This window comes from Thalassophryne amazonica, chromosome 7, assembly GCF_902500255.1.
Source record: "Thalassophryne amazonica chromosome 7, fThaAma1.1, whole genome shotgun sequence".
NCBI classification, from domain to species: Eukaryota; Metazoa; Chordata; class Actinopteri; order Batrachoidiformes; family Batrachoididae; genus Thalassophryne; species Thalassophryne amazonica.
In genome coordinates this window covers 15,077,801-15,105,314 of record NC_047109.1, presented here as the reverse complement: position 1 = coordinate 15,105,314, position 27,514 = coordinate 15,077,801, and the positions used below count along the sequence as shown (strand labels likewise).

At 42.6% G+C, this 27,514-nt stretch overlaps 1 protein-coding gene across 1 annotated transcript in view; it reads left to right on the top strand.

The window, feature by feature from the left end:
• The window catches only part of LOC117513658 (low-density lipoprotein receptor class A domain-containing protein 4-like), an 832,720-nt gene extending 805,922 nt beyond the window's left edge, over nt 1–26,798 (top strand). The window contains 1 exon segment of the mRNA XM_034173890.1: nt 25,538–26,798. Coding sequence (XP_034029781.1) covers nt 25,538–26,119 — 582 coding nt within the window. The 3' untranslated portion in view covers nt 26,120–26,798.
• Nucleotides 26,799–27,514: the final 716 nt, after the last annotated feature.

Here is a 27,514-nt window from a genome sequence, read left to right as displayed (position 1 = left end):
GCGCTGTTCTTGGCGAGGAAAGCTTTACTGGCCTTAATTTCACAGACAATGCTGTGATCTTTGCAGAATCCATGGATATACGCTCATGGGAGCATGTGAAAAGCTGAGCGAGGAATCCGAATGTCTGGGTTTGCGATTGTCCTGGATCAAGACTAAGATACAGGTTTTCAATGATGTCCTGGACTTGGCCATCAGAAGTGTATCTGTCTGGTCAAATTGCTGAACTTGCAGAGACGTTCAGTTATCTAGACAGTGACGTTCTTCTCTCTGGGTCCTCGGCTTTTGAGATTGAGAGACACCTGGGAATAACTGGAGTCATGCGGTCACTGGGCAGAGGTGTTTGGTGATCAATCAATCAATCAATTTTATTTATATAGCGCCATATCACAACAAACAGTTGCCCCAAGGCGCTTTATATTGTAAGGCAAGGCCATACAATAATTAAAAAACCCCAACGGTCAAAACGACCCCCTGTGAGCAAGCACTTGGCCACAGTGGGAAGGAAAAACTCCCTTTTAACAGGAAGAAACCTCCAGCAGAACCAGGCTCAGGGAGGGGCAGTCTTCTGCTGGGACTGGTTGGGGCTGAGGGAGAGAACCAGGAAAAAGACATGCTGTGGAGGGGAGCAGAGATCAATCACTAATGATTAAATGCAGAGTGGTGCATACAGAGCAAAAAGAGAAAGAAACACTCAGTGCATCATGGGAACCCCCAGCAGTCTAAGTCTATAGCAGCATAACTAAAGGATGGTTCAGGGTCACCTGATCCAGCCCTAACTATAAGCTTTAGCAAAAAGGAAAGTTTTAAGCCTAATCTTAAAAGTAGAGAGGGTGTCTGTCTCCCTGATCTGAATTGGGAGCTGGTTCCACAGGAGAGGAGCCTTAAAGCTGAAGGCTCTGCCTCCCATTCTACTCTTAAAACCCTAGGAACTACAAGTAAGCCTGCAGTCTGAGAGTGAAGCGCTCTATTGGGGTGATATGGTACTATGAGGTCCCTAAGATAAGATGGGACCTGATTATTCAAAACCTTATAAGTAAGAAGAAGAATTTTAAATTCTATTCTAGAATTAACAGGAAGCCAATGAAGAGAGGCCAATATGGGTGAGATATGCTCTCTCCTTCTAGTCCCTGTCAGTACTCTAGCTGCAACATTTTGAATTAACTGAAGGCTTTTCAGGGAACTTTTGGGACAACCTGATAATAATGAATTACAATAGTCCAGCCTAGAGGAAATAAATGCATGAATTAGTTTTTCAGCATCACTCTGAGACAAGACCTTTCTAATTTTAGAGATATTGCGTAAATGCAAAAAAGCAGTCCTACATATTTGTTTAATATGCGCATTGAATGACATATCCTGATCAAAAATGGCTCCAAGATTTCTCACAGTATTACTAGAGGTCAGGGTAATGCCATCCAGAGTAAGGATCTGGTTAGACACCATGTTTCTAAGATTTGTGGGGCCAAGTACAATAACTTCAGTTTTATCTGAGTTTAAAAGCAGGAAATTAGAGGTCATCCATGTCTTTATGTCTGTAAGACAATCCTGCAGTTTAGCTAATTGGTGTGTGTCCTCTGGCTTCATGGATAGATAAAGCTGGGTATCATCTGTGTAACAATGAAAATTTAAGCAATGCCGTCTAATAATACTGCCTAAGGGAAGCATGTATAAAGTGAATAAAATTGGTCCTAGCACAGAACCTTGTGGAACTCCATAATTAACCTTAGTCTGTGAAGAAGATTCCCCATTTACATGAACAAATTGTAATCTATTAGATAAATATGATTCAAACCACCGCAGCGCAGTGCCTTTAATACCTATGGCATGCTCTAATCTCTGTAATAAAATTTTATGGTCAACAGTATCAAAAGCAGCACTGAGGTCTAACAGAACAAGAACAGAGATGAGTCCACTGTCTGAGGCCATAAGAAGATCATTTGTAACCTTCACTAATGCTGTTTCTGTACTATGATGAATTCTAAAACCTGACTGAAACTCTTCAAATAGACCATTCCTCTGCAGATGATCAGTTAGCTGTTTCACAACTACCCTTTCAAGAATTTTTGAGAGAAAAGGAAGGTTGGAGATTGGCCTATAATTAGCTAAGATAGCTGGGTCAAGTGATGGCTTTTTAAGTAATGGTTTAATTACTGCCACCTTAAAAGCCTGTGGTACATAGCCAACTAATAAAGATAGATTGATCATATTTAAGATCGAAGCATTAAATAATGGTAGGGCTTCCTTGAGCAGCCTGGTAGGAATGGGGTCTAATAGACATGTTGATGGTTTGGATGAAGTAACTAATGAAAATAACTCAGACAGAACAATCGGAGAGAAAGAGTCTAACCAAATACCGGCATCACTGAAAGCAGCCAAAGATAACGATATGTCTTTGGGATGGTTATGAGTAATTTTTTCTCTAATAGTTAAAATTTATTAGCAAAGAAAGTCATGAAGTCATTACTAGTTAAAGTTAAAGGAATACTCGGCTCAATAGAGCTCTGACTCTTTGTCAGCCTGGCTACAGTGATGAAAAGAAACCTGGGGTTGTTCTTATTTTCTTCAATTAGTGATGAGTAGTAAGATGTCCTAGCTTTACGGAGGGCTTTTTTTATAGAGCAACAGACTCTTTTTCCAGGCTAAGTAAAGATCTTCTAAATTAGTGAGACGCCATTTCCTCTCCATCTTACGGGTTATCTGCTTTAAGCTGCGAGACAGCTGGTGATGTCGATATCTTAGCAGGAGAAAGAAGGTCCAAGTCTTTAGAATCCTGGTTCTTCTTGTCTCTCTCTAATTGTGTGATTCTGAGACTTGGGCTCTAACCAATGATCTGAAGAGACGACTGGATGTCGTAGGTACTTGGCCACTTTAGAGGATCCTTGTGTGCCACTGGAATGGCTGTGTCAGAGAAGCACTTACTCAGGGAGACTATGAGGAATGTCACTTGCATTGTGAGAGATCATCAACTACAACATTTTGTCCATGTGGTGCATTTCTCTGGTCATGATCTAGCACATTGGCTCCTGAGTGTTGAGGACCCCCAGCAGCTGGAGGATGCCAAGGACACAGCCACATTTCACCTGGCTGCAGCAGTTAGAGGGATACTTTGGAGAGGTGGTGGATGAACCAGTTGTCTGTCTGAGTGGTTGCCATCCAGGACCTGAGGCAGTGCTCCAGAGCTGACAGAACAGAATATAAACCAAAAAATAATCATCTTGTGTTTTCTTACTGTTTCAAACTATTTTGTGTATATTTTTAAAAAGCTGCTCGTATATGATGTTTCTTCAAGCACAAAGATTCTGACATTTACCTTCATGGTTGCTGGTCAATATTTGATCAACCCAGAGTTGGAGATTTGCAAATTGCAGTGGGTATGACTGGCAGTACAATCCAAACAAAATCTCATTTGGCACGTTCCTGGAGGCTGTCAAAATGCTGGCAAATACAGGGCCGCAAATAAAGGTGCGTGTACTCACTTGTTTATTTAATGGCTCCGGCAGCAGATGGAGGCAATTATGAGCGGTGTTGGGGAACAGATGAACTGGAAAAACCTGCAATACAACCAATCATGTAAAGCCCTTTACTGATAACAGTATATACAGTAGTGTTCAGAATAATAGTAGTGCTATGTGACTAAAAAGATTAATCCAGGTTTTGAGGATATTTCTTATTGTTACATGGGAACAAGGTACCAGTAGATTCAGTAGATTCTCACAAATCCAACAACACCAAGCATTCATGATATGCACACTCTTAAGGCTATGAAATTGGGCTATTAGTAAAAAAAAAGTAGAAAAGGGGGTGTTCATAATAATAGTAGTGTGGCATTCGGTCAGTGAGTTCGTCAGTTTTGTGGAACAAACAGGTGTGAATCAGGTGTCCCCTATTTAAGGATGAAGCCAGCACCTATTGAACATGCTTTTCTCTTTGAAAGCCTGAGGAAAATGGGACGTTCAAGACATTGTTCAGAAAAACAGCATAGTTTGATTAAAATGATGATTGGAGAAGGGAAAACCTATATGCAGGTGCAAAAAATTATAGGCTCTTCATCTACAATGATCTCCAATGCTTTAAAATGGACAAAAAAAAAAAAACAGACGCGTGGAAGAAAATGGAAAACAGCCATCAAAATGGATAGAAGAATAACCAGAATGGCAAAGGCTCACCCATTGATCAGCTCCAGGATGATCAAAGACAGTCTGGAGTTACCTGTAAGTGCTGTGACAGTTAGAAGACGCCTGTGTGAAGCTAATTTATTTGCAAGAATCCCCTGCAAAGTCCCTCTGTTAAATTAAAGACATGTGCAGAAGAGGTTACAATTTGCCAAAGAACACATCAACTGGCCTAAAGAGAAATGGAGGAATATTTTGTGGACTGATGGGAGTAAAATTGTTCTTTTTGGGTCCAAGGGCCGCAGACAGTTTGTGAGATGACCCCCAAACTCTGAATTCAAGCCACAGTTCACAGTGAAGACAGTGAAGCATGGTGGTGCATCATGATATGGGCATGTTTCTCCTACTATGGTGTTGGGCCTATATATCGCATACCAGGTATCATGGATCAGTTTGGATATGTCAAAATACTTGAAGAGGTCATGTTGCCTTATGCTGAAGAGGACATGCCCTTGAAATGGGTGTTTCAACAAGACAGTGACCCCAAGCACACTAGTAAACGAGCAAAATCTTGGTTCCAAACCAACAAAATTAATGCCTTGCAGATGTGAAGAAATCATGAAAAACTGTGGTTATACAACTAAGTACTAGTTTAGTGATTCACAGGATTGCTAAAAAAGCAGTTTGTACGTAATAGTTTTGAGTTTGTAGCATCAACAGCAGATGCTACTATTACTGTGAACACCCCCTTTTCTACTTTTTTTTTTACTAATAGCCCAATTTCATAGCCTTAAGAGTGTGCATATCATGAATGCTTGGTCTTGTTGGATTTGTGAGAATCTACTGAATCTACTGGTACCTTGTTTCCCATGTAACAATAAGAAATATACTCAAAACCTGGATTAGTCTTTTTAGTCACATACCACTACTATTATTCTGAACACTACTGTAGGAGCTGACACAGATTTTTGTGAGTATTAGAGAATCCAGTATTACAAACAGTTCTATCACAATAATACAAAACTTGATGAATTTAATTTGGGCACTCTGAGTGTTGGTATTGAAAGAATTAAGGATCTTGAATGGGTCTGCGATGAAATACAGAAGTGACAACTATTCCGATGTTATCATAATCATTACACTTTCAACACACATTGTACAACTTTATATCTTTTGTCGTGATTATGATACGAACACTTATAAGGTATTTGTGGACACATTGGGTCAGAACCACTTGACTGTGTGAGTGATGTCTTTTTTTGGCTCCAGTCATTGATTGACTTGGCTCCAGTTAAAAAAAAAAAAAAAAAATTTAAATTAAAAAAGTCATGGCAGCCACAGCAGAGTTGGACTCCGGCGCTTAGTGCTAACAAAGTTGGTAAAAATTTCCAAAGACCAAAGGCGTAAAAACATATGAGATTAAAAGCGGTCACACCCAAACAGGAAACATACAGGTGCAATTCTGGATGTCTGACTCTTGCAGAAACCAGAACCACTGCAAGTACGGTCTATTCAGTGTTTCCCCTAAAGTATTATAGGTCAGAAATATATATTTTTTTTAATAACGCCAACAAAATATAACACAATGAAATAATGAAAAATAACAGCAACTATCCATTAATCAATAGCCATTCTGGCTGAACTGCAATGCTCTGATCAGTTCTGAAGTTGCTCAAATGACACATGGCGCAGTTTCTCCACCTTTGGTGCCACAGTCAAAACATCCGTTAAAACACTTTCTTACAGAAGTAAATCACTTTACAGTAGTTTTCAAATGAACTTATGCCTTAACAGTCAGGGAAATATTGTTAAAGTGTTATTGTGTTTTCTGAAGTAGGGATGGATATTGATAAGATTTTATCGATATCGATGCCATTATCGATTCTGCTTATAGATCCGATTCCTTATCAATTCCCTCTTGTGAATTTTCTGTGTACTAAAAGTAGGTTTTACAGGTTTTCTATGTCAACAACATTTTATTGAGTCTAAAAGTAAATAAATATGAAATTGGTCACTGGATCCTTGATCTCAGGACTTTAATAAATCTACATGGTGGATCCATGATCTCTGGAGGTAAATAGAAAAAGCAAAATCTGTAGTTTTTGTCAAAAAGCATTTCCTTCAGACATTTGGCATGAATGTTACTCCATACCTCTGAGCTGAGCTGATTGTAATTCACGTCGGCAGTAATGACACCCGGTTACGCCAATTGGAGGTCACTAAAATTAATATTGAATCGGTGTGTAACTTTGCAAAAACAATGTCGGACTCTGTAGTTTTCTCTGGGCCCCTCCCCAATCGGACCGGGAGTGACATGTTTAGCCGCATGTTCTCCCTGAATTGCTGGCTGTCTGAGTGGTGTCCAGAAAATTAGGTGGGCTTCATAGATAATTGGCAAAGCTTCTGGGGAAAACCTGGTCTTGTTAGGAGAGACGGCATCCATCCCACTTTGGATGGAGCAGCTCTCATTTCTAGAAATCTGGCCAATTTTATTAAACCCTCCAAACCGTGACTACCCAGGGTTGGGACCAGGAAGCAGAGTTGTAGTCTTACACACCTCTCTGCAGCTTCTCTCCCCCTGCCATCCCTTCATTACCCCATCCCCGTAGAGACGGTGCCTGCTCCCAGACCACCAATAACCAGCAAAAATCTATTTAAGCATAAAACTTCAAAAAGAAAAAATAATATAGCACCTTCAACTGCACCACAGACTAAAACAGTTAAATGTGGTCTATTAAACATTAGATCTCTCTCTTCTAAGTCCCTGTTAGTAAATGATATAATAATTGATCAACATATTGATTTATTCTGCCTTACAGAAACCTGGTTACAGCAGGATGAATATGTTAGTTTAAATGAGTCAACACCCCCGAGTCACACTAACTGCCAGAACGCTTGTAGCACGGGCCGAGGCGGAGGATTAGCAGCAATGTTCCACTCCAGCTTATTAATTAATCAAAAACCCAGACAGAGCTTTAATTCATTTGAAAGCTTGACTCTTAGTCTTGTCCATCCAAATTGGAAGTCCCAAAAACCAGTTTTATTTGTTGTTATCTATCGTCCACCTGGTCGTTACTGTGAGTTTCTCTGTGAATTTTCGGACGTTTTGTCTGACTTAGTGCTTAGCTCAGATAAGATAATTATAGTGGGCGATTTTAACATCCACACAGATGCTGAGAATGACAGCCTCAACACTGCATTTAATCTATTATTAGACTCAGCTGGCTTCGCTCAAAATGTAAATGAGTCCACCCACCACTTTAATCATACCTTAGATCTTGTTCTGACTTATGGTATGGAAATTGAAGACTTAACAGTATTCCCTGAAAACCCCCTTCTGTCTTATCATTTCTTAATAACATTTACATTTACTCTGATGGACTACCCAGCAGTGGGGAATAAGTTTCATTACAGTAGAAGTCTTTCAGAAAGCACTGTAACTAGGTTTAAGGATATGATTCCTTCTTTATGTTCTCCAATGCCATATACCAACACAGGGCAGAGTAGCTACCTAAACTCTGTGAGTGAGATAGATTATCTCGTCAATAGTTTTATATCCTCATTGAGGACAACTTTGGATGCTGTAGCTCCTCTGAAAAAGAAAGCCTTAAATCAGAAGTGCCTGACTCCGTGGTATAACTCACAGACTCGCAGCTTAAAGCAGATAACCCGTACGTTGGAGAGAAAATGGCGTCTCACTAATTTAGAAGATCTTCACTTAGCCTGGAAAAAGAGTCTGTTGCTCTATAAAAAAGCCCTCCGTAAAGCTAGGACATCTTACTACTCATCACTAATTGAAGAAAATAAGAACAACCCCAGGTTTCTTTTCAGCACTGTACCCAGGCTGACAAAGAGTCAGAGCTCTGTTGAGCCGAGTATTCCTTTAACTTTAACTAGTAATGAATTCATGACTTTCTTTGCTAATAAATAATAATAAATAATAATAAATAATTTTAAGTATTAGAGAAAAAATTACCCATAACCATCCCAAAGACATATCGTTCTCTTTGGCTGCTTTCAGTGATGCTGGTATTTGGTTAGACTCTTTCTCTCCGATTGTTCTGGCTGAGTTATTTTCATTAGTCACTTCCTCCAAACCATCAACATGTCTATTAAACCCCATTCCTACCAGGCTGCTCAAGGAAGCCCTACCATTAATTAATGCTTTGATCTTAAATATGATCAATCTATCTTTATTAGTTGGCTATGTACCACAGGCTTTTAAGGTGGCAGTAATTAAACCATTACTTAAAAAGCCATCACTTGACCCAGCTATCTTAGCTAATTATAGGCCAATCTCCAACCTTCCTTTTCTCTCAAAAATTCTTGAAAGGGTAGTTGTAAAACAGCTAACTGATCATCTGCAGAGGAATGGTCTATTTGAAGAGTTTCAGTCAGGGTTTAGAATTCATCATAGTACAGAAACAGCATTAGTGAAGGTTAAAAATGATCTTCTTATGGCCTCAGACAGTGGACTCATCTCTGTTCTTGTTCTGTTAGACCTCAGTGCTGCTTTTGATACTGTTGACCATAAAATTTTATTACAGAGATTAAAGCATGCCATAGGTATTAAAGGCACTGCGCTGCGGTGGTTTGAATCATAGTTATCTAATAGATTACAATTTGTTCATGTAAATGGGGAATCTTCTTCACAGACTAAGGTTAATTATGGAGTTCCACAAGGTTCTGTGCTAGGACCAATTTTATTCACTTTATACATGCTTCCCTTAGGCAGTATTATTAGACAGCATTGCTTAAATTTTCATTGTTACGCAGATGATACCCAGCTTTATCTATCCATGAAGCCAGAGGACACACACCAATTAGCTAAACTGCAGGATTATCTTACAGACATAAAGACATGGATGACCTCTAATTTCCTGCTTTTAAACTCAGATAAAACTGAAGTTATTGTACTTGGCCCCACAAATCTTAGAAACATGGTGTCTAACCAGATCCTTACTCTGGATGGCATTACCCTGACCTCTAGTAATACTGTGAGAAATCTTGGAGTCATTTTTGATCAGGATATGTCATTCAATGCGCATATTAAACAAATATGTAGGACTGCTTTTTTGCATTTGCGCAATATCTCTAAAATTAGAAAGGTCTTGTCTCAGAGTGATGCTGAAAAACTAATTGATGCATTTATTTCCTCCAGGCTGGACTATTGTAATTCATTATTATCAGGTTGTCCTAAAGGTTCCCTGAAAAGCCTTCGGTTAATTCAAAATGCTGCAGCTAGAGTACTGACGGGGACTAGAAGGAGAGAGCATATTTCACCCATATTGGCCTCTCTTCATTGGCTTCCTGTTAATTCTAGAATAGAATTTAAAATTCTTCTTCTTACTTATAAGGTTTTGAATAATCAGGTCCCATCTCTTCTTAGGGACCTCATAGTACCATATCACCCCAATAGAGCACTTCGCTCTCAGACTGCAGGCTTACTTGTAGTTCCTAGGGTTTGTAAGAGTAGAATGGGAGGCAGAGCCTTCAGCTTTCAGGCTCCTCTCCTCTGGAACCAGCTCCCAATTCGGATCAGGGAGACAGACACCCTCTCTACTTTTAAGATTAGGCTTAAAACTTTCCTTTTTGCTAAGCTTATAGTTAGGGCTGGATCAGGTGACCCTGAACCATCCCTTAGTTATGCTGCTATAGACGTAGACTGCTGGGGGGTTCCCATGATGCACTGAGTGTTTCTTTCTCTTTTTGCTCTGTATGCACCACTCTGCATTTAATCATTAGTGACTGATCTCTGCTCCCCTCCACAGCATGTCTTTTCCCTGGTTCTCTCCCTCAGCCCCAACCAGTCGCAGCAGAAGACTGCCCCTCCCTGAACCTGGTTCTGCTGGAGGTTTCTTCCTGTTAAAAGGGAGTTTTTCCTTCCCACTGTTGCCAAGTGCTTGCTCACAGGGGGTCGTTTTGACCGTTGGGGTTTTTCCGTAATTATTGTATGGCTTTGCCTTACAATATAAAGCGCCTTGGGGCAACTGTTTGTTGTGATTTGGCGCTATATAAATAAAATTGATTTGATTTGATTTTGATTTGAGCTCAGCTGGCAAGTTAGCATCATGGTTTACTTCTTCGAGGCCTCCTTGTGCTTGTTGCATAACGTAAAGATGAAAAATCCTACAAAATATCCGTGGATGAAGAGCATTGGTTGGGTAAAGTTCCCTAAAGACTGCAAATGGCAAATGACTCAGAAAAACGTCTGCACCATAAGGATGAAATTATTTGATGAGAACTCTCACCTGTTTTCAAAATGCTTTGATGGCTAACAGTTACATGCAGATACAACTGCTGCTTATAATAATGTCGTAATTACTTTTAAAAGTTAAAACATTACTGAAAAATATATTGTACGTTTAATCTCAAAAATGGCGTGCATCCCTTTACGTTCCATCATTGAGATATGGCACCATTGAAGGTTGGCACCTCTGGTGCCCATTTACCACCAGGTGGACTGAGACATTGCTTTTGAAATGTCTTGTCCGAGGATGTAGACAGGTAGCATGAGCGGGAATCGAACCCAGGTCTACATATTGGCAGGCTTCTTTATGCTACTGTTGTTAGATTTTGCGGTCAGTGCGGCCTCTCTGCTGCACTTTCAGGCCATCAGGATGATCCGCAGGTCAACATGGACGGCTGTCAGTCAACCAATAAGACCAATCAACCCCCTCCCACCTTGGCACATGAGCTCATCCCGCCCACAGCCTTTAATAATATGCTGCAGCCGCCAGTCGCAGTGACCACACCAGAGCGTTAAAACGTGTCAGCGTTAAAGCACCCTGTGAGATGGAGAAGGCCACGCAGAGACAAGCACAGAGGGAGAAGCAGCGAACGAGTGTGGGCGGCTCGTAATGCAGGGGTGGGGTGTGAGCGTGGGGGGGGTGGATAGTTTTTGGTGCGTCATTAATCAGCAACACCTCCCTTGACACTGTCTAGACAGCCGTCTGAGAGCTGCCCTGCTCTGCAGCGCTCCATCAGCCGTACACCTTTCACTCCCCCTCCTCCTCTGCAGCGCTCAGCTCGTTCTCTTTCTGGATGTTCTCTCTCTCCAGCTCTCCTTTCCTTTTGTGCCTCTTTATTGCCGTTGCCCTTCCTTCTCTCCTTTCTGATCGTCTTGGTGTAGAATGTCTTCACACGTCTATGCGTGCTGTTTTTCCACCAGTAGGGTGTCTGTCACTTGATGGCATTTTAATCTATTAAAATAGATTAGAAATGCCAAATTGTTGATTTACTAAAATGTTTATTTATTACTTATGCTGACCAGTGATTCCCAAAGTGTGGACTGTGGCCCTGGACTGTGGCATTCTTAAGTTTGGGAGTAGCTGATGTTAACCATAATGAGCAGAACCGACAACAGTTGTGGTGACAGTGGAGGGCGGAGTCATGTGGCGAACTTGCCATTAGCTTACGTTAAGTTCTGTTTGCTAACTGTTGTCAACATGGATGATTTCACAATTACTGAGGACATGTTTGAAAAACTAATCTTTGCTGCATCATTCAGACTGATTCAGGGTTGTGTTTATAGAAACAACTTGCAGTGCCACAAACAAAGAGTGTCGGAGAATAGCCGTCACCTGGTGTTGATTTTCCAGTTTTGTTAAGTCCATCTTAAGGCTGCGGTGTTTGGTGTCTAAATACTGTCAGTCCTTTAACAGTGTCTCTGGATTTAGTAATAACCAGGTGGTAAACCTCAAATATATATTTTGACCCCAACCCAGAAGTCAAATGTATTGCAGTTCCTTGATTGGCCACTTGAGGCTGCCTCCAAAACAGAGCACATTCCCGTAGGACTCCGTATTAAAATGTCCATTTTTTTTTTTTACATTTATTTATCTTTTTTTTTCCTACAAGAGACAACCTGAACATTCATGAACATCTAATCCCATAACACTAACCGTAGGCCCTACAAAATATTTATAAAAAACACACACACAACACACCCATCACAATCAGTTCAATCAGGTCCAAAAGGTTTCATCGATCCAAGATATGTGATACAAGGTTGCTGCAGAAACCCAACAGCGCTCCCTCTGAGTCTAAACTTGATTTTTTCAAGTAAAAAAAAAACAAGATCTTTTAACCATAAAGAAATGGATGGGAGATGTGTAGCTTTTGAGGATAATAATATTCTGCGTTGTTGGGTTAGCAATAAGGTAAAGGCAATTGCATCCACCTGTGAATTAGTAAAGGACACAGTAGGGACTCCAAATGTAGGGATCAGTGGACAAGGTCTGACACCAAGAACATGAGAGATCAAAATACAAAATCCAGTATAGTTGAAATTTGGGGTGAAGAAAAAAAACATATGGCTTAAATCACAGGGAGATGAGTCACATCATCACACAAATCAGAAACACTGGGATAATGTTTGGATAATTTGAAAAAAAAAAAAAAGTCCAAATTTTGAGCAGAAATAAACAATTTTGGTCTTTAGAGATAGTTTCTGCCTCCAGGACAACTGTACGTTTTTTTTTTTGTTGTTTTTTTTTCAAACTTCTTAGTTTAAGACATTTTAAGCCATAAAGTTCTGTGTGACAGCGGCTGAGCCCAGTGACTCCTCCTCACGCTGTTGTTGTTGCTTAGTTTGTTTGGAGTATTTTATTACAACCACCTGGAATAATGTGGCTTGTTGCGTGGTGAAACATCCTAACAGATCTTCTAAGACATCTCTGTTGCAAAAATATTCACGCTGAGTGAAACTCTGATTTAATGTTGTATACTAATGGTGTTAGCACTTCTAGCAGCTGTCCGTAGCCTGATCCTTTAGGTCAACTGCACAGTTATGGAGAAAATACCTTCTGCTGTCCACACCAAAATGAATCGTTTGGAAAGTCCTCAAAAATATGATTTAATAAACACCTGAACTGAGGTTAGCCTGTTAGCTGGTGGTTCAGACTGGAGGTTCAGGATTTTTTTTGTCACACATTGAGTCACCCACGCTCCGCCCCTTTAAGCATTGATGAGTTTATGGTGAATCAGTGAGGGCAGGGCTCTCGACATGGTGACGCACAGACACGGGTGTCATTTCAGCTGTTCTGAGTCACGCAGGCTTTGTCCAGCATATATACAGTCTATGGTAATAACAATCAACTCTGCGTGGACAAAGCTACCGTTTGCATTACATATAAACTGAAAAATATGAAGGTATAAATAAATAGACTTGCCATCAGCTTTTTTAATATATATTTTTATAATACAGATCTTGTGAGTCACAGAGCTCCTCGTGGGTTTAGTTGAAGAGTGTTCAGAAGAGTGAAGAGCAAAAAGCACTCATTTACTTTATCCAATCACTGAAATGGTTTTAGCCCTGTCTGTGGGCCCCTGTCTGGAGCCAGGCCCATCAGCGATCACCTGGTGGCCGGGTTTGCCACAGAACCCAGCTGGGCACAGCCAGAAAAGGCTACGTGGACTTTCCATTTCCATCCCGTGGGCTCACCACCCGGAAGGGGAGCCACTGGTGTAATGTGCGCTGTCCCATGGGTGGCAGTGAACGTCGAGGGCCTCGACAGACCAGACTGAGATGGCAGAGGTGAGCTCTGGGGTCATGGAACATGATCATGCTGTGTGGGGAGGACCCAGAGCTTGTGCGGAAGGTGGAGCACTACCAGTTAGATCTGGTGGTCCTCGCCTCCACGCACGTCTCGGCTCTGGTATCACTCTCCTTAATAGGGGTTTGCCCTTAATCTTCTCTGGAGTTGCCCAGGGTGTGATGCACTGTACAGGTACGAGGATACTCATGAGTCCCTGCCCAAGCGCTGCTACATTGGAATTTACCCCTGTAGATGAGTTGGTTGAATCTCTGCGCCTTCGGTAGTGAGGGGGAAAACTCTGACTGTTGTTTGTGCGAATGCACTGAACAGCAGTTCGGAGTATTCTGCCTTTTTTGGGTCCCTGACTGGAGTCCTACATGGGGCTCCGGTGGGGGGCTCTATTGTTCTGCTGGGGGACTTGAAATGACAGAGCACACAGACACAGCAATGACAGAGACACCTGGAGGCGCATGATTGGGAAGAACGGCCACCCTGAGCTTAACCTGAGCGGTCATTTGTTGTTGGACTTCTGTGCTAGTCACGGACTGTCCATAACGATCACCATGTTCAAACATAAGGATGCTCATAAGTGTCCATGGTACCAGAGCACCTGAGGCCAAAGGTTGATGATCGATTTTGTGATCGTACCATCTGATCTGAGGCTGCATGTTCTGGATGCTCGGTGAAAAGAAGGGCAGAGCTGTCAACTGATCACCATCTGGTGGTGAGTTGGATCAGAGGGCGGGGGAGGACTTTGGACAGACCTGGTCAGCCGAAACGGATAGTGTGGGTGAACTGGGAACGTCTGGAGGAGCCCACGGTGGGAGTTGGTCAACACCAGGGCTGCGCCTTGTCACCAAACCATGTTTGTGATATTCATGGTCAGGCTATTGAGGCGGAGTCGAGGGAGGAGGGTTTCCAGTTGGTCTGCTCAGCGTCTCATCACTGCTTTTTGCAGATGATGTTGTCCTATTGGCTTCAAAAGGCTGTGACCTCCAGCACTCACTGAGTTGGTTCGCAACTGAGTGTGAAGTGGCTTGGATGAGAATCGGCACCTCTAAATCTGAGGCCATGGTTCTCAGCAGGAAACCAATAGATTGACAACTCCGAGTAGGGAATGAGGTCTTGCCCCGGAGTGAAGTACCTCAAGGTCTTGTTCACAGGGGAGAGAACAATGGAGCGTGAGATTGTCTGGAGAATTTGCACAGCAGCGACAGTATTGCATTCGCTCAACCGTACTGTTGTGATGAAAAGGGAGCTGAGCCAAAAGGCGAAGCTCTCAATCTACTGGTCAATCTGTGTTCCGACTCTCACCTATGGTCATGAGAGTAGGCTCATGACCATAACAACTCGATCACTGGTACAAGCAGCCGAAATGGGTTTCCTCAAAAGGGTGGCTCCCTTAGAGATAGGGTGAGAAGCCCGGTCATCTGTGGGGACCTCGGAGTAGAGCCACTGCTTCTTTGTGTTGAAAGGAACCAGCTGAGGTGGTTCGGGCATCTGGTAAGGATGCCCCCTGGGTGCCTCCCTAGGGAGGTGTTCTATGCACGTCCATGTGGGAGGAGACCTCAGGAAAGACCCAAGACTAAGTGGCAAGATTATATCTCTACACTGTCCTGGGAACACCTCGGTATCCACCAGTCAGAGGTAGTTAATGTGACCTGGAAAAAGGGAAGTTTGGGGTTCCCAGCTGGAACTGTTGCCCCTGCAACCCGATCCCGGATAAGCAGTTGAGAATGTATGTATGTATGAAATGATTTTAAACAATTGTGTTTATATTTTTCATGGCTGAGTTCTTCCACATTCAGTGAAAATCCAGAAATATGTGTCATATCAATATGAGACCAGCAATATTAAATATGAATTATTTAATGTTGCCGGTATGATATCAAAATGATTGTATACAGATCATTTCTCTGTCTGTTTTAGTTGAAAAATGGGCAACAGGTCTGTTCTCTAGGGTGGCACGGTACACGCAGTACAACACACATGCCTAGAACACCTACTCTCCCAAACCTTGGACATGGCGGGGGGGGCATGCCTAGGATTCCCCCCCCCCCATACTGGAAGTGTGCAAGGCTTAAGTACCCCAAAAACCCCTATCGCCAGGTTTAAGTGTTTAGACATCCTGTTGATGGATGCCTTAATGACAATCAACACACATCACAGTCATGATGCGAACACCTGCAGATCTGCCTTCCAGTGCACCAAATTAGCATGTTTCCTATACACATGACTTCAACGTAAATTTTACATGGCATCAAAAGTCATAGATGTAACAAAACACACCCTGAATTTGATCTCTGCAGTCGGACCAAAACCGACTTGCAAATATGCAACACAGTGTTATGTGTCGACGCGGGTTGAGAAGCGGACCTGCGTCTGACGGAACCCAGCGCTAAAATAACCAGAAAGCGGTTCCAATAACAAAACAATTTATTTCTTCCACCCTTTGGTGCATAACAACGTGTACAAACTAAAACAGCGTCAGTCTGGTGAGTGAAGGCTGACACGCTCTCCCGCGCCCAAAGGATCGAGGCCCGGCGCTTCTGGACTCACTTTTACCGCCAAACACCCCCCAGGTGGACACAACAAACCGACTCTCTGCGAAGGATAGAAGAGGTGAGGTAAGTCAGCAGTTACAAGCAATATCCTTCAAAAGGCACACACTATCAGCAACACATTCAGGTCTGTATTTAAGCTTTATGTAAATGAGCAGCTTCTCACAACAAGTGGAGGATCAGTTGTCCGCACGCCACGGCAGTGAGAAGCGAGCTGCACAATTCTCATCACAATTCAAATATACTGCGTAACAAAATACCAAGTTACTATCAACAATTAGTCAAACAGTTATTCACCTCTGATGTGTGCTGACAGCATGTGTCCCTCACCCTTCTTCCTTCACAGGCACGATGTCAAACCCAGGCGCGGTCCTCAGCATCTCACAAACGAACACCACAAGGTCGAGTTCCCGGCAATTCTGCTTGAATCACACATGGCTTAAATGCAGAACGCCATCTCATTATCTGCTTCAGCTGAAAGTCTTTAAGGTTGCACGTGAGCACCATCCACAGGTGCTGCACATAACGTTGATGAGGGTGAAGGACTCTTCTGCCAGCACCTTCTCCACAGACAAATCAGTTTGCATACCACCTGGAGAGCAAAGAAAAGAAAAGAACACCAAAATGTCCAGCCACACCCCCCCAACACACAACAAACAGCATCAAATTGCACATAAATCAGATTTTTTACTGGCACTCTGAACAAAGCCTCAGTGAGCCTGCCAGTATTTTCTCCTATTTACTCTGGGAATATGGCCGAGGGAGAAAAAGGTGGAGGAAAGAATTGTGTTGGTTTAGCAATGGTGCAACATGCATTTAAAAAGTTTATGAGTTTTGTCCAGAGGTCTTCAACTGATTCCAGAAAGTGCCGAGAGGGTGCAGGTTTTCTTTGCAACCACCCACTCCATCAGGTGATTCCACTGATTAACATCACTTTGAGCAAATGGAACCAGTTAATCAGTAGGTGGAATTCTTTCCCATTCTTGCTTGATGTACGACTTCAGTTGTTCAACAGTCCGCGGTCTCCTTTGTCGTATTTTGCACTTCATAATGCACCACACATTTCAATGGGCTACAGGTCTGGACTGCAGGCAGACCAGTCCAGTACCCGCACTCTTTTACTACGAAGCCACGCTGTTGTAACACGTGCGTTGTTTGGATGTTGTTTGGATGGCAGCATGTGTTGCTCCAAAACCTAGATGTACTTTTCAGAATTGTTGGTGCCGTCACAGATGTGTAAGTTGTCCATGCCATGGGCACTAACACCCCCCCCCCCCAATACCATCACAGATGCTGGCCTGGTAACAATCAGGATGGTCTTTTTCCTCTTTTGTCCAGAGGACATGACGTCCATGATTTCCAAAAACAATTTGAAAGGTGGACTCATCAGACCACAGCACACTTTTCCACTTTTGCTCATTTCAAATGAGCACGGGCCCAGAGAAGGCGGCAGCGTTTCTGGATGTTGGCTCTCACTGCGGTATTGTATCACTTCCTGTTCCGGAGCATAGCGGTGTTTTTCTGTATCTGTTAGCTGTTTAATCTGCGCAGTTAGATTGATCTAGTTATCTAGATTACGATTTGTTTCCCAGTGTAATCTTTACGTGCCCTTAACTAAAGCACTCCTTCTGCTGAATCACCTCTAAATTATTTACACATTATTCACTTTGCGTGTTTTAGGAATCCGCTAGCTTAGCGTAGCTACTAGCTCTTAGCCGATTTAGCATGGCGGCTTCTCCTGTCTCTCCCGCACTTTTCTGCTCTGGGTGTGAAATGTTTAGTTATTCCTCGGCCTCCTTTAGCAGTAACGGTACTTGTAATAAGTGTAGCTTATTCGTAGCTTTGGAGGCCCAGGCTGGGCGAATTGGAGACTCGGCTCCGCACCGTGGAAAATTCTACAGCTAGCCAGGCCCCTGTAGTCGGTGCGGACCAAGGTAGCTTAGCCGCCGTTAGTTACCCCCTGGCAGATCCCGAGCAGCCGGGAAAGCAGGCTGACTGGGGTGACTGTGAGGAGGAAGCGTAGCCCTAAACAGAAGCCCCGTGTACACCGCCAACCCGTTCACATCTCTAACCGTTTTTCCCCACTCGACGACACACCCGCCGAGGATCAAACTCTGGTTATTGGCGACTCTGTTTTGAGAAATGTGAAGTTAGCGACACCAGCAACCATAGTCAATTGTCTTCCGGGGGCCAGAGCAGGCGACATTGAAGGAAATTTGAAACTGCTGGCTAAGGCTAAGCGTAAATTTGGTAAGATTGTAATTCACGTCGGCAGTAATGACACCCAGTTACGCCAATCGGAGGTCACTAAAATTAATATTGAATCGGTGTGTAACTTTGCAAAAACAATGTCGGACTCTGTAGCTTTCTCTGGGCCCCTCCCCAATCAGACCGGGAGTGACATGTTTAGCCGCATGTTCTCCTTGAATTGCTGGCTGTCTGAGTGGTGTCCAAAAAATGAGGTGGGCTTCATAGATAATTGGCAAAGCTTCTGGGGAAAACCTGGTCTTGTTAGGAGAGACGGCATCCATCCCACTTTGGATGGAGCAGCTCTCATTTCTAGAAATCTGGCCAATTTTCTTAAATCCTCCAAACCGTGACTATCCAGGGTTGGGACCAGGAAGCAGAGTTGTAGTCTTACACATCTCTCTGCAGCTTCTCTCCCCCTGCCATCCCCTCATTACCCCATCCCCGTAGAGACGGTGCCTGCTCCCAGACTACCAATAACCAGCAAAAATCTATTTAAGCATAAAAATTCAAAAAGAAAAAATAATATAGCACCTTCAACTGCACCACAGACTAAAACAGTTAAATGTGGTCTATTAAACATTAGGTCTCTCTCTTCTAAGTCCCTGTTGGTAAATGATATAATAATTGATCAACATATTGATTTATTCTGCCTTACAGAAACCTGGTTACAGCAGGATGAATATGTTAGTTTAAATGAGTCAACACCCCCGAGTCACACTAACTGTCAGAATGCTCGTAGCACGGGCCGAGGCGGAGGATTAGCAGCAATCTTCCATTCCAGCTTATTAATTAATCAAAAACCCAGACAGAGCTTTAATTCATTTGAAAGCTTGACTCTTAGTCTTGTCCATCCAAATTGGAAGTCCCAAAAACCAGTTTTATTTGTTATTATCTATCGTCCACCTGGTCGTTACTGTGAGTTTCTCTGTGAATTTTCAGACCTTTTGTCTGACTTAGTGCTTAGCTCAGATAAGATAATTATAGTGGGCGATTTTAACATCCACACAGATGCTGAGAATGACAGCCTCAACACTGCATTTAATCTATTATTAGACTCTGTTGGCTTTGCTCAAAAAGTAAATGAGTCCACCCACCACTTTAATCATATCTTAGATCTTGTTCTGACTTATGGTATGGAAATAGAAGACTTAACAGTATTCCCTGAAAACTCCCTTCTGTCTGATCATTTCTTAATAACATTTACATTTACTCTGATGGACTACCCAGCAGTGGGGAATAAGTTTCATTACACTAGAAGTCTTTCAGAAAGCGCTGTAACTAGGTTTAAGGATATGATTCCTTCTTTATGTTCTCTAATGCCATATACCAACACAGTGCAGAGTAGCTACCTAAACTCTGTAAGTGAGATAGAGTATCTCGTCAATAGTTTTACATCCTCATTGAAGACAACTTTGGATGCTGTAGCTCCTCTAAAAAAGAGAGCTTTAAATCAGAAGTGCCTGACTCCGTGGTATAACTCACAAACTCGTAGCTTAAAGCAGATAACCCGTAAGGTGGAGAGGAAATGGCGTCTCACTAATTTAGAAGATCTTCACTTAGCCTGGAAAAAGAGTCTGTTGCTCTATAAAAAAGCCCTCCATAAAGCTAGGACATCTTTCTACTCATCACTAATTGAAGAAAATAAGAACAACCCCAGGTTTCTTTTCAGCACTGTAGCCAGGCTGACAAAGAGTCAGCGCTCTATTGAGCTGAGTATTCCATTAACTTTAACTAGTAATGACTTCATGACTTTCTTTGCTAACAAAATTTTAACTATTAGAGAAAAAATTACTCATAACCATCCCAAAGACGTGTCGTTGTCTTTGGCTGCTTTCAGTGATGCCGGTGTTTGGTTGGACTCTTTCTCTCCGATTGTTCTGTCTGAGTTATTTTCATTAGTTACTTCATCCAAACCATCAACATGTTTGTTGGACCCCATTCCTACCAGGCTGTTCAAGGAAGCCCTACCATTATTTAATGCTTCGATCTTAAATATGATCAATCTATCTTTGTTAGTTGGCTATGTACCACAGGCTTTTAAGGTGGCAGTAATTAAACCATTACTTAAAAAGCCATCACTTGACCCAGCTATCTTAGCTAATTATAGGCCAATCTCCAACCTTCCTTTTCTCTCAAAAATTCTTGAAAGATCTGCTTGTTCTGTTAGACCTCAGTGCTGCTTTTGATACTGTTGACCATAAAATTTTATTACAGAGATTAGAGCATGCCATAGGTATTAAAGGCACTGCGCTGCGGTGGTTTGAATCATATTTGTCTAATAGATTACAATTTGTTCATGTAAATGGGGAATCTTCTTCACAGACTAAAGTTAATTATGGAGTTCCACAAGGTTCTGTGCTAGGACCAATTTTATTCACTTTATACATGCTTCCCTTAAGCAGTATTATTAGACGGTATTGCTTAAATTTTCATTGTTACGCAGATGATACCCAGCTTTATCTATCCATGAAGCCAGACGACACACACCAATTAGCTAAACTGCAGGATTGTCTTACAGACATAAAGACATGGATGACCTCTAATTTCCTGCTTTTAAACTCAGATAAAACTGAAGTTATTGTACTTGGCCCCACAAATCTTAAAAACATGGTGTCTAACCAGATCCTTACTCTGGATGGCATTACCCTGACCTCTAGTAATACTGTGAGAAATCTTGGAGTCATTTTTGATCAGGATATGTCATTCAAAGCGCATATTAAACAAATATGTAGGACTGCTTTTTTGCATTTACGCAATATCTCTAAAATCAGAAGGGTCTTGTCTCAGAGTGATGCTGAAAAACTAATTCATGCATTTATTTCCTCTAGGCTGTAATTGTAATTCATTATTATCAGGTTGTCCTAAAAGTTCCCTAAAAAGCCTTCAGTTAATTCAAAATGCTGCAGCTAGAGTACTGACGGGGACTAGAAGGAGAGAGCATATCTCACCCATATTGGCCTCTCTTCATTGGCTTCCTGTTAATTCTAGAATAGAATTTAAAATTCTTCTTCTTACTTATAAGGTTTGAATAATCAGGTCCCATCTTATCTTAGGGACCTCGTAGTACCATATCACCCCAATAGAGCGCTTCGCTCTCAGACTGCAGGCTTACTTGTAGTTCCTAGGGTTTGTAAGAGTAGAATGGGAGGCAGAGCCTTCAGCTTTCAGGCTCCTCTCCTGTGGAACCAGCTCCCAATTCAGATCAGGGAGACAGACACCCTCTCTACTTTTAAGATTAGGCTTAAAACTTTCCTTTTTGCTAAAGCTTATAGTTAGGGCTGGATCAGGTGACCCTGAACCATCCCTTAGTTATGCTGCTATAGACGTAGACTGCTGGGGGGTTCCCATGATGCACTGTTTTTCTCTTTTTGCTCTATATGCACCACTCTGCATTTAATCATTAGTGATCGATCTCTGCTCCCCTCCACAGCATGTCTTTTTCCTGGTTCTCTCCCTCAGCCCCAACCAGTCCCAGCAGAAGACTGCCCCTCCCTGAGCCTGGTTCTGCTGGAGGTTTCTTCCTGTTAAAAGGGAGTTTTTCCTTCCCACTGTAGCCAAGTGCTTGCTCACAGGGGGTCGTTTTGACCGTTGGGGTTTTACATAATTATTGTATGGCCTTGCCTTACAATATAAAGCGCCTTGGGGCAACTTTGTTGTGATTTGGCGCTATATAAAAAATTGATTGATTGATTGATTGATTGATGTATGGCTTTCGCTTTGCATGGTAGAGTTTTAACTTGCACTTGTACTTGTAGCGACGAACTGTGTTAACTGAAAATGGTTTTCTGAAGTGTTCCTGAGCCCACATGGTAAGATCCTTTACACAGTGTCGGTTTTTAATGCAGTGCCACCTGAGGGATTGAAGGTCACGGGCATTCAGTGTTTGTTTTCGGCCTTGCCGCTTACTTGTAGAAAGTTCTCCAGATTCTCTGAATCTTCTGATTATATTATGGACTGTAGCTTATGGAATCCCTAAATTCCTTGCAATTGAACATTGAGAAACATTGTTCTTTAACTGTTGGACTATTTTTTGATGCAGTTGTTCACAAAGTGGTGATCCTCACCCCGTCTTTGCTTGTGAACGGCTGAGCCTTTTGGTGATGCTCCTTTTATACCCAATCATGACACTCACCTGTTTCCAATTAGGTGTTCTTTGAGCATTCATCAACTTTCCCAGTCTTTTGTTGCCCCATCCCAACTTTTTTGAAACATTTGCAGGCATCCATTTCAAAATGAGTTTATCATTTTAAAAGTTTATCAGTTTCAACATTAAATATCTTGTCTTTGTGGTGTATTCAATTGAACATAGGTTGAAGAGGAATTGCAAATCATTGGATTCTGTTTTTATTTACGTTTTACACAATGTCCCAACTTCATTGGAATTGGGGTTGTACCTGAACAAAGCAAGACTATGTGTTGTGGGAATCTTCTCTTTTTTTTTGGTGCAAGACAACAGCCACAACAGCTGCTTTCTAATTTAATCCTGAAATTCACTTTCGCTGCACTGCATTTCCCTGCCTGCACCCTCAGATTGTTGCTGTTCAATTGGTCACGTTTTTCTGCATTCTGAACGTCTTTGCACACGGCAGAAGAAAGTGCAACAGAACCAGAGTTACATTCAGGTAACTTTATAGCTTCCTCATTAGCCACTCCATTCGCTGCACCATTTAGCCCCCCCAATCATCCAGACTCTGTCAGTGGGCGCTGACTATTGAAGCCTCTATGTTATGGTTTGGGTGCGGGATTTAAGCTGACCCAGGATTTGAACTGGACCCAAACGCAAGGAAGCAGAGATGGAAGGAATGAATAACTGATATTTAATTACAGAAGAAATTATAAAGTCAGGCGGTCTGTAGAGTGGAGGACACGGCCCGCTCCAGGCGGTGGAACAGCTGGAACCCACAGCGAGAACTGGACCAGGAGGGGAGCCGGCACCAGGTGGCTGCAACGGAGCTGAGTTTCTCAGGAAGTATGCCGTCTGACGGCTGAACAGAAGCAGAAGGTTGTTTGGTAGGTTTGTAGAGTTCATTCATTCACTCAACCAGTGAATCAGTCATCAATCAGCGAATCCTCCTCTTCAACAGCAACATAATCATCAAATACAAGTCAGCTTCATCAAGTCTCTGGCAATGAACAGCTGCATCACCAGGCTTTAAATTCAGCAGCTCCTGATCAGGTGGAAACGAGCTGCAGGTGAGGTCTCCAGGTGCTCAGCTCTGCTTGCGCGCCACCTAGTGGGAAATAAAGAAAACAAAAAACAGACAAACAGCCCAGACCATGACACTCTAACTGTAACAGGTTCCTCTGGTAATGACTGGAAACAGACTGAAACAGGAGAAAAATAGAGACATGAATCACGCAGTGGGTCTGAAGAGATAACAGTGACAGATCTTTAAAGGAATCTGGAGAAGGTTCATGACATGGTGCTTTTAAGTGGCGGACAAAAATTTTTAAAATACGCTTTAGATTACATCTCCATTTACTAGTATTACTACCTCCTACCTACTCTAATTGTTTGCAGCAAACTTGCACCTCATCTCAAAGGACGGTTCATATTTACAAGTTCATATTTCAGATTCTCTTCTTGAAACACATCCAGCAGAGATCTGCATTAGTATTTTGTACAGTTGAATGCAAAAGTTTGGGCACCCCTGATAATTTTCATGATTTTCCTTTATAAATCATTGGTTGTCTGGGTCAGAAATTCAGTTAAACATATCATACAGTAGATGAACACACTGATATTTGAGATGTGAAATGAAGTTTCCAGGACTTACAGAAAGTGTGCAATAATTACACACACACTCACACACTCATCTTCAATCGCTTAGTCCAATTAAGGGTTGTGGGGAGCTGGAGCCTATCCCAGCATTCATAGAGCGTGAGGCGTGGTACACCCAGACAGGACGGCAGTCTGTCACAGGGCTACAAACAGATAAAGAAACACATTCACACCAACTCGCACACCTACAGACAATTCAAAGATTCCAATCCACCTAACCCGCATGTCTTTGGATGTTGGAGGAAACCAGAGCACCCGGAGGAAACCCACAGAAACACGGGGAGAGCATGCAGACTCCACACAGAAAGGCCACAGGTGAGAATGGAACCCATGACCTTCTCGCTGGGAGGCAACAGTGTGCAATAATTACTACTAAACAAAATTGGGCAGGTGCATAAATTTGTGCACCCTTGTCATTTTAGTGATTTGAATACATATAGCACTAATTATTGGAACACAGAATTGGTTTGGTAAGCTCATTGACCCTTGACCTCCTTACACAGGTAAATCCAATCATGAGAAAGGGTATTTAAAGTGGCCATTTGAAAATCTTTCCCCTCTTTGCATCTCTTCTAATCAGTGGCAACATGGGAGCCTCTAAACAGCTCTCAAATGACCTGAAAACAAAGATTGTTCAAACATCATGGTTTAGGGGAAGGATACAAAAAGCTGTCTCAGAGATTTCAGCTGTCAGTTTCCACTGTGAGGAACATAGTGAGGAAATGGAAGACCACAGGCACAGTACTAGTTAAGGCCCAAAGTGTTAGACCAAGAAAAATCTCAGATAAGTTGAAGTGAAGGATGGTGAGAACAGTCATAGTCAACCCACAGACCTGCTCCAAAGACCTACAGCATGATCTTGCTGCAGATAGTGTCTCTGTGCATCGTTCAGCTATACAGCGCACTTTGTACATGCCACAAACAGAGTCGCTTGAGGCATGCTAAAGCACATTTGGACAAGCCAGCTTCATTGTGGAATAAGGTGCTGTGGACTGATGAAACTAAAATTGAGTTATTTGGACATAACAAGGGGCGGTGTGCATGGCTGAAAAAGAACACAGCATTCCAAGAAAAACACTTGCTACCTACAGTAAAATTTGGAGGTGGTTCCATCATGCTGTGGGGCTGTGTGGCCAGTGCAGGTACTGGGAATCTTGTTAAAGTTGAGGGTCACATGGATTCCAGTCAGTAAGACTATTTGTCCTGCCCTTTGGTTTGCAGACGCTCTGCCTCCTCCACCTTACACACTCTCTTTCTCTCTCTCTCTGTCTCTGTCTCTCTGCCTTTCTGCAGGTGTTATACGCTCCACAGACCAGGGATCGCTTCACGGCTCCGTCCTTCATGCAGCGTGACCGTTTCAGCCGCTTCCAGCCCACCTATCCCTACCTGCAGCACCAGATCGACCTGCCGCCCACCATCTCTCTGTCAGACGGCGAGGAACCGCCCCCTTACCAGGGACCCTGCACCTTACAGCTTCGTGACCCTGAGCAGCAGATGGAGCTTAACCGTGAGTCGGTGAGGGCTCCTCCTAACCGAACCATCTACGACAGTGACTTAATTGACATGGGAGGAGGTGCTACTTTGGGAGGAGGAGGAGGGGCAGGCGTATTAGGAGGTGGTCCGAGGCCTCCCAGCAGTAACTCTGGCATCAGCGCGGCAAACTCCAGCAGCCACGGGCGCATGGAAGGTCCACCGCCAGCATACAGCGAGGTGATGGGCCATTACCCTGGCTCGGCGTTCTTTCTACACCAGCACAGCAATAACCAGAGGGTAGGGGGGCAGGGGGCGCCGGCGAGCAGGATGATCCAGCAGCAGAGCCAATCAGAAAGCACAATAGTACCTGCCAAGGATGGCCAACCAGAGGACTTGGTGTGATCGGGCAGGAATATGAGACCACCCACCCCAGACTTTGTCTGCGTCGCCGCTTGTTTCTTGGACCACCTGTAAGCTGTGGTCTCTCTATCTCTGTCTCTCTCTCTCGTGCGTGCGCGCCACACTCCCATGCACAAATAGACTGATGAAATCGAGGACGGAGAGGGAAAGCACCCCTTATTTTCATTTCTTTTTACTTTCTCAATGTTAGTAATCAAATCGCTATCACTGCTGGGGTAAAATGGAAGCACCACGTGAAGTTTTTTTTTTTGTTTTTTTTTTTATAAATTTGAGAAGGATCCTAGCACAGATAGATTTTGCTTCCCAGGATGAGTCCGTCCCCGGGGTCTGAGGATTTATGCTTTTTGTTTAATTTCGGACCGGGATCTGTGCACAAGTGTGGACTGGAGAACACGACAAACAAGAGACTCTCAAATCTAAATCTTAGTGCCAAGGTTCACAAGGAAGCAAAACACAGAGGGAAGTACTTTAAAAAAAAAAATACCACAAAAAAAAAGAAATCTAAAAGTTGCACTATCTTTTCATTGAAGAGGGAAATGATGCTTTGTGTATGTGATGATGTTTTTTTCTGTTTGTCCTTTTCATGAATGGATCGACTGAACTTTGGCTCCACATTTGTTCAAACACGTTGGAGCCAAAAAAAAAAAAAAAGGAAAAAAAAGTATTATAAGCTTATGTCCTTCCTTTTGAAACCCAGCCTACAACACGTCTGCCTGCTCTCACCACAGGCACAGCGAGACTTAGTAAGAGGAAAAAAACAAAAACTCCTTCATATCACATCCGCCTCACCGGGAAGACGTCTGCTTCAGAAGCCGCTTGGACGAACCACGTCTCACTTTGAAATGCTTGCCACCCCCCACCCCAAAAAAACGAAAATCAACAACTTCGAGGAAACGTCAGCAGGTGCAGTAATTCAGTACAATAAAAACAAGATGAAACCAAAATAAGCAACACTTACAAATTAGTTTTTAACCAAAGCTTCATCTTTGACTGCAGCATTTTTGTTTCCTTTTCACTGATCAGAATCTTGTTTTTTTTTTTTTTTTTTTCGTTTTTTTGTTTTTTTTTTTTTTTTTGTTTGTTTGTTTGTTACCCACTTTTGATTACGCGGTTGAATTTCTGAACAAAACAAATGGCCAATAAGGTGTCGTAGCTACCATTTGAAACAAGCGTAAATCAGCCTTAAGACATAAATGTTGTCGTTTGTTTTTGTTTTAAACTTGTTTTTGTTTTAAACTTGTTTTTGTAGGTTTGTTTTCATTTAGACAGAACAGAAATGGTCCTCCCCTAAACATGACCTATGGGGTCATTTGTGCAAGCAGCTTATTCTGCCTCTAGTGGCCGTGTTTAAAAAAACAAAATGCGCTCCACAGCATG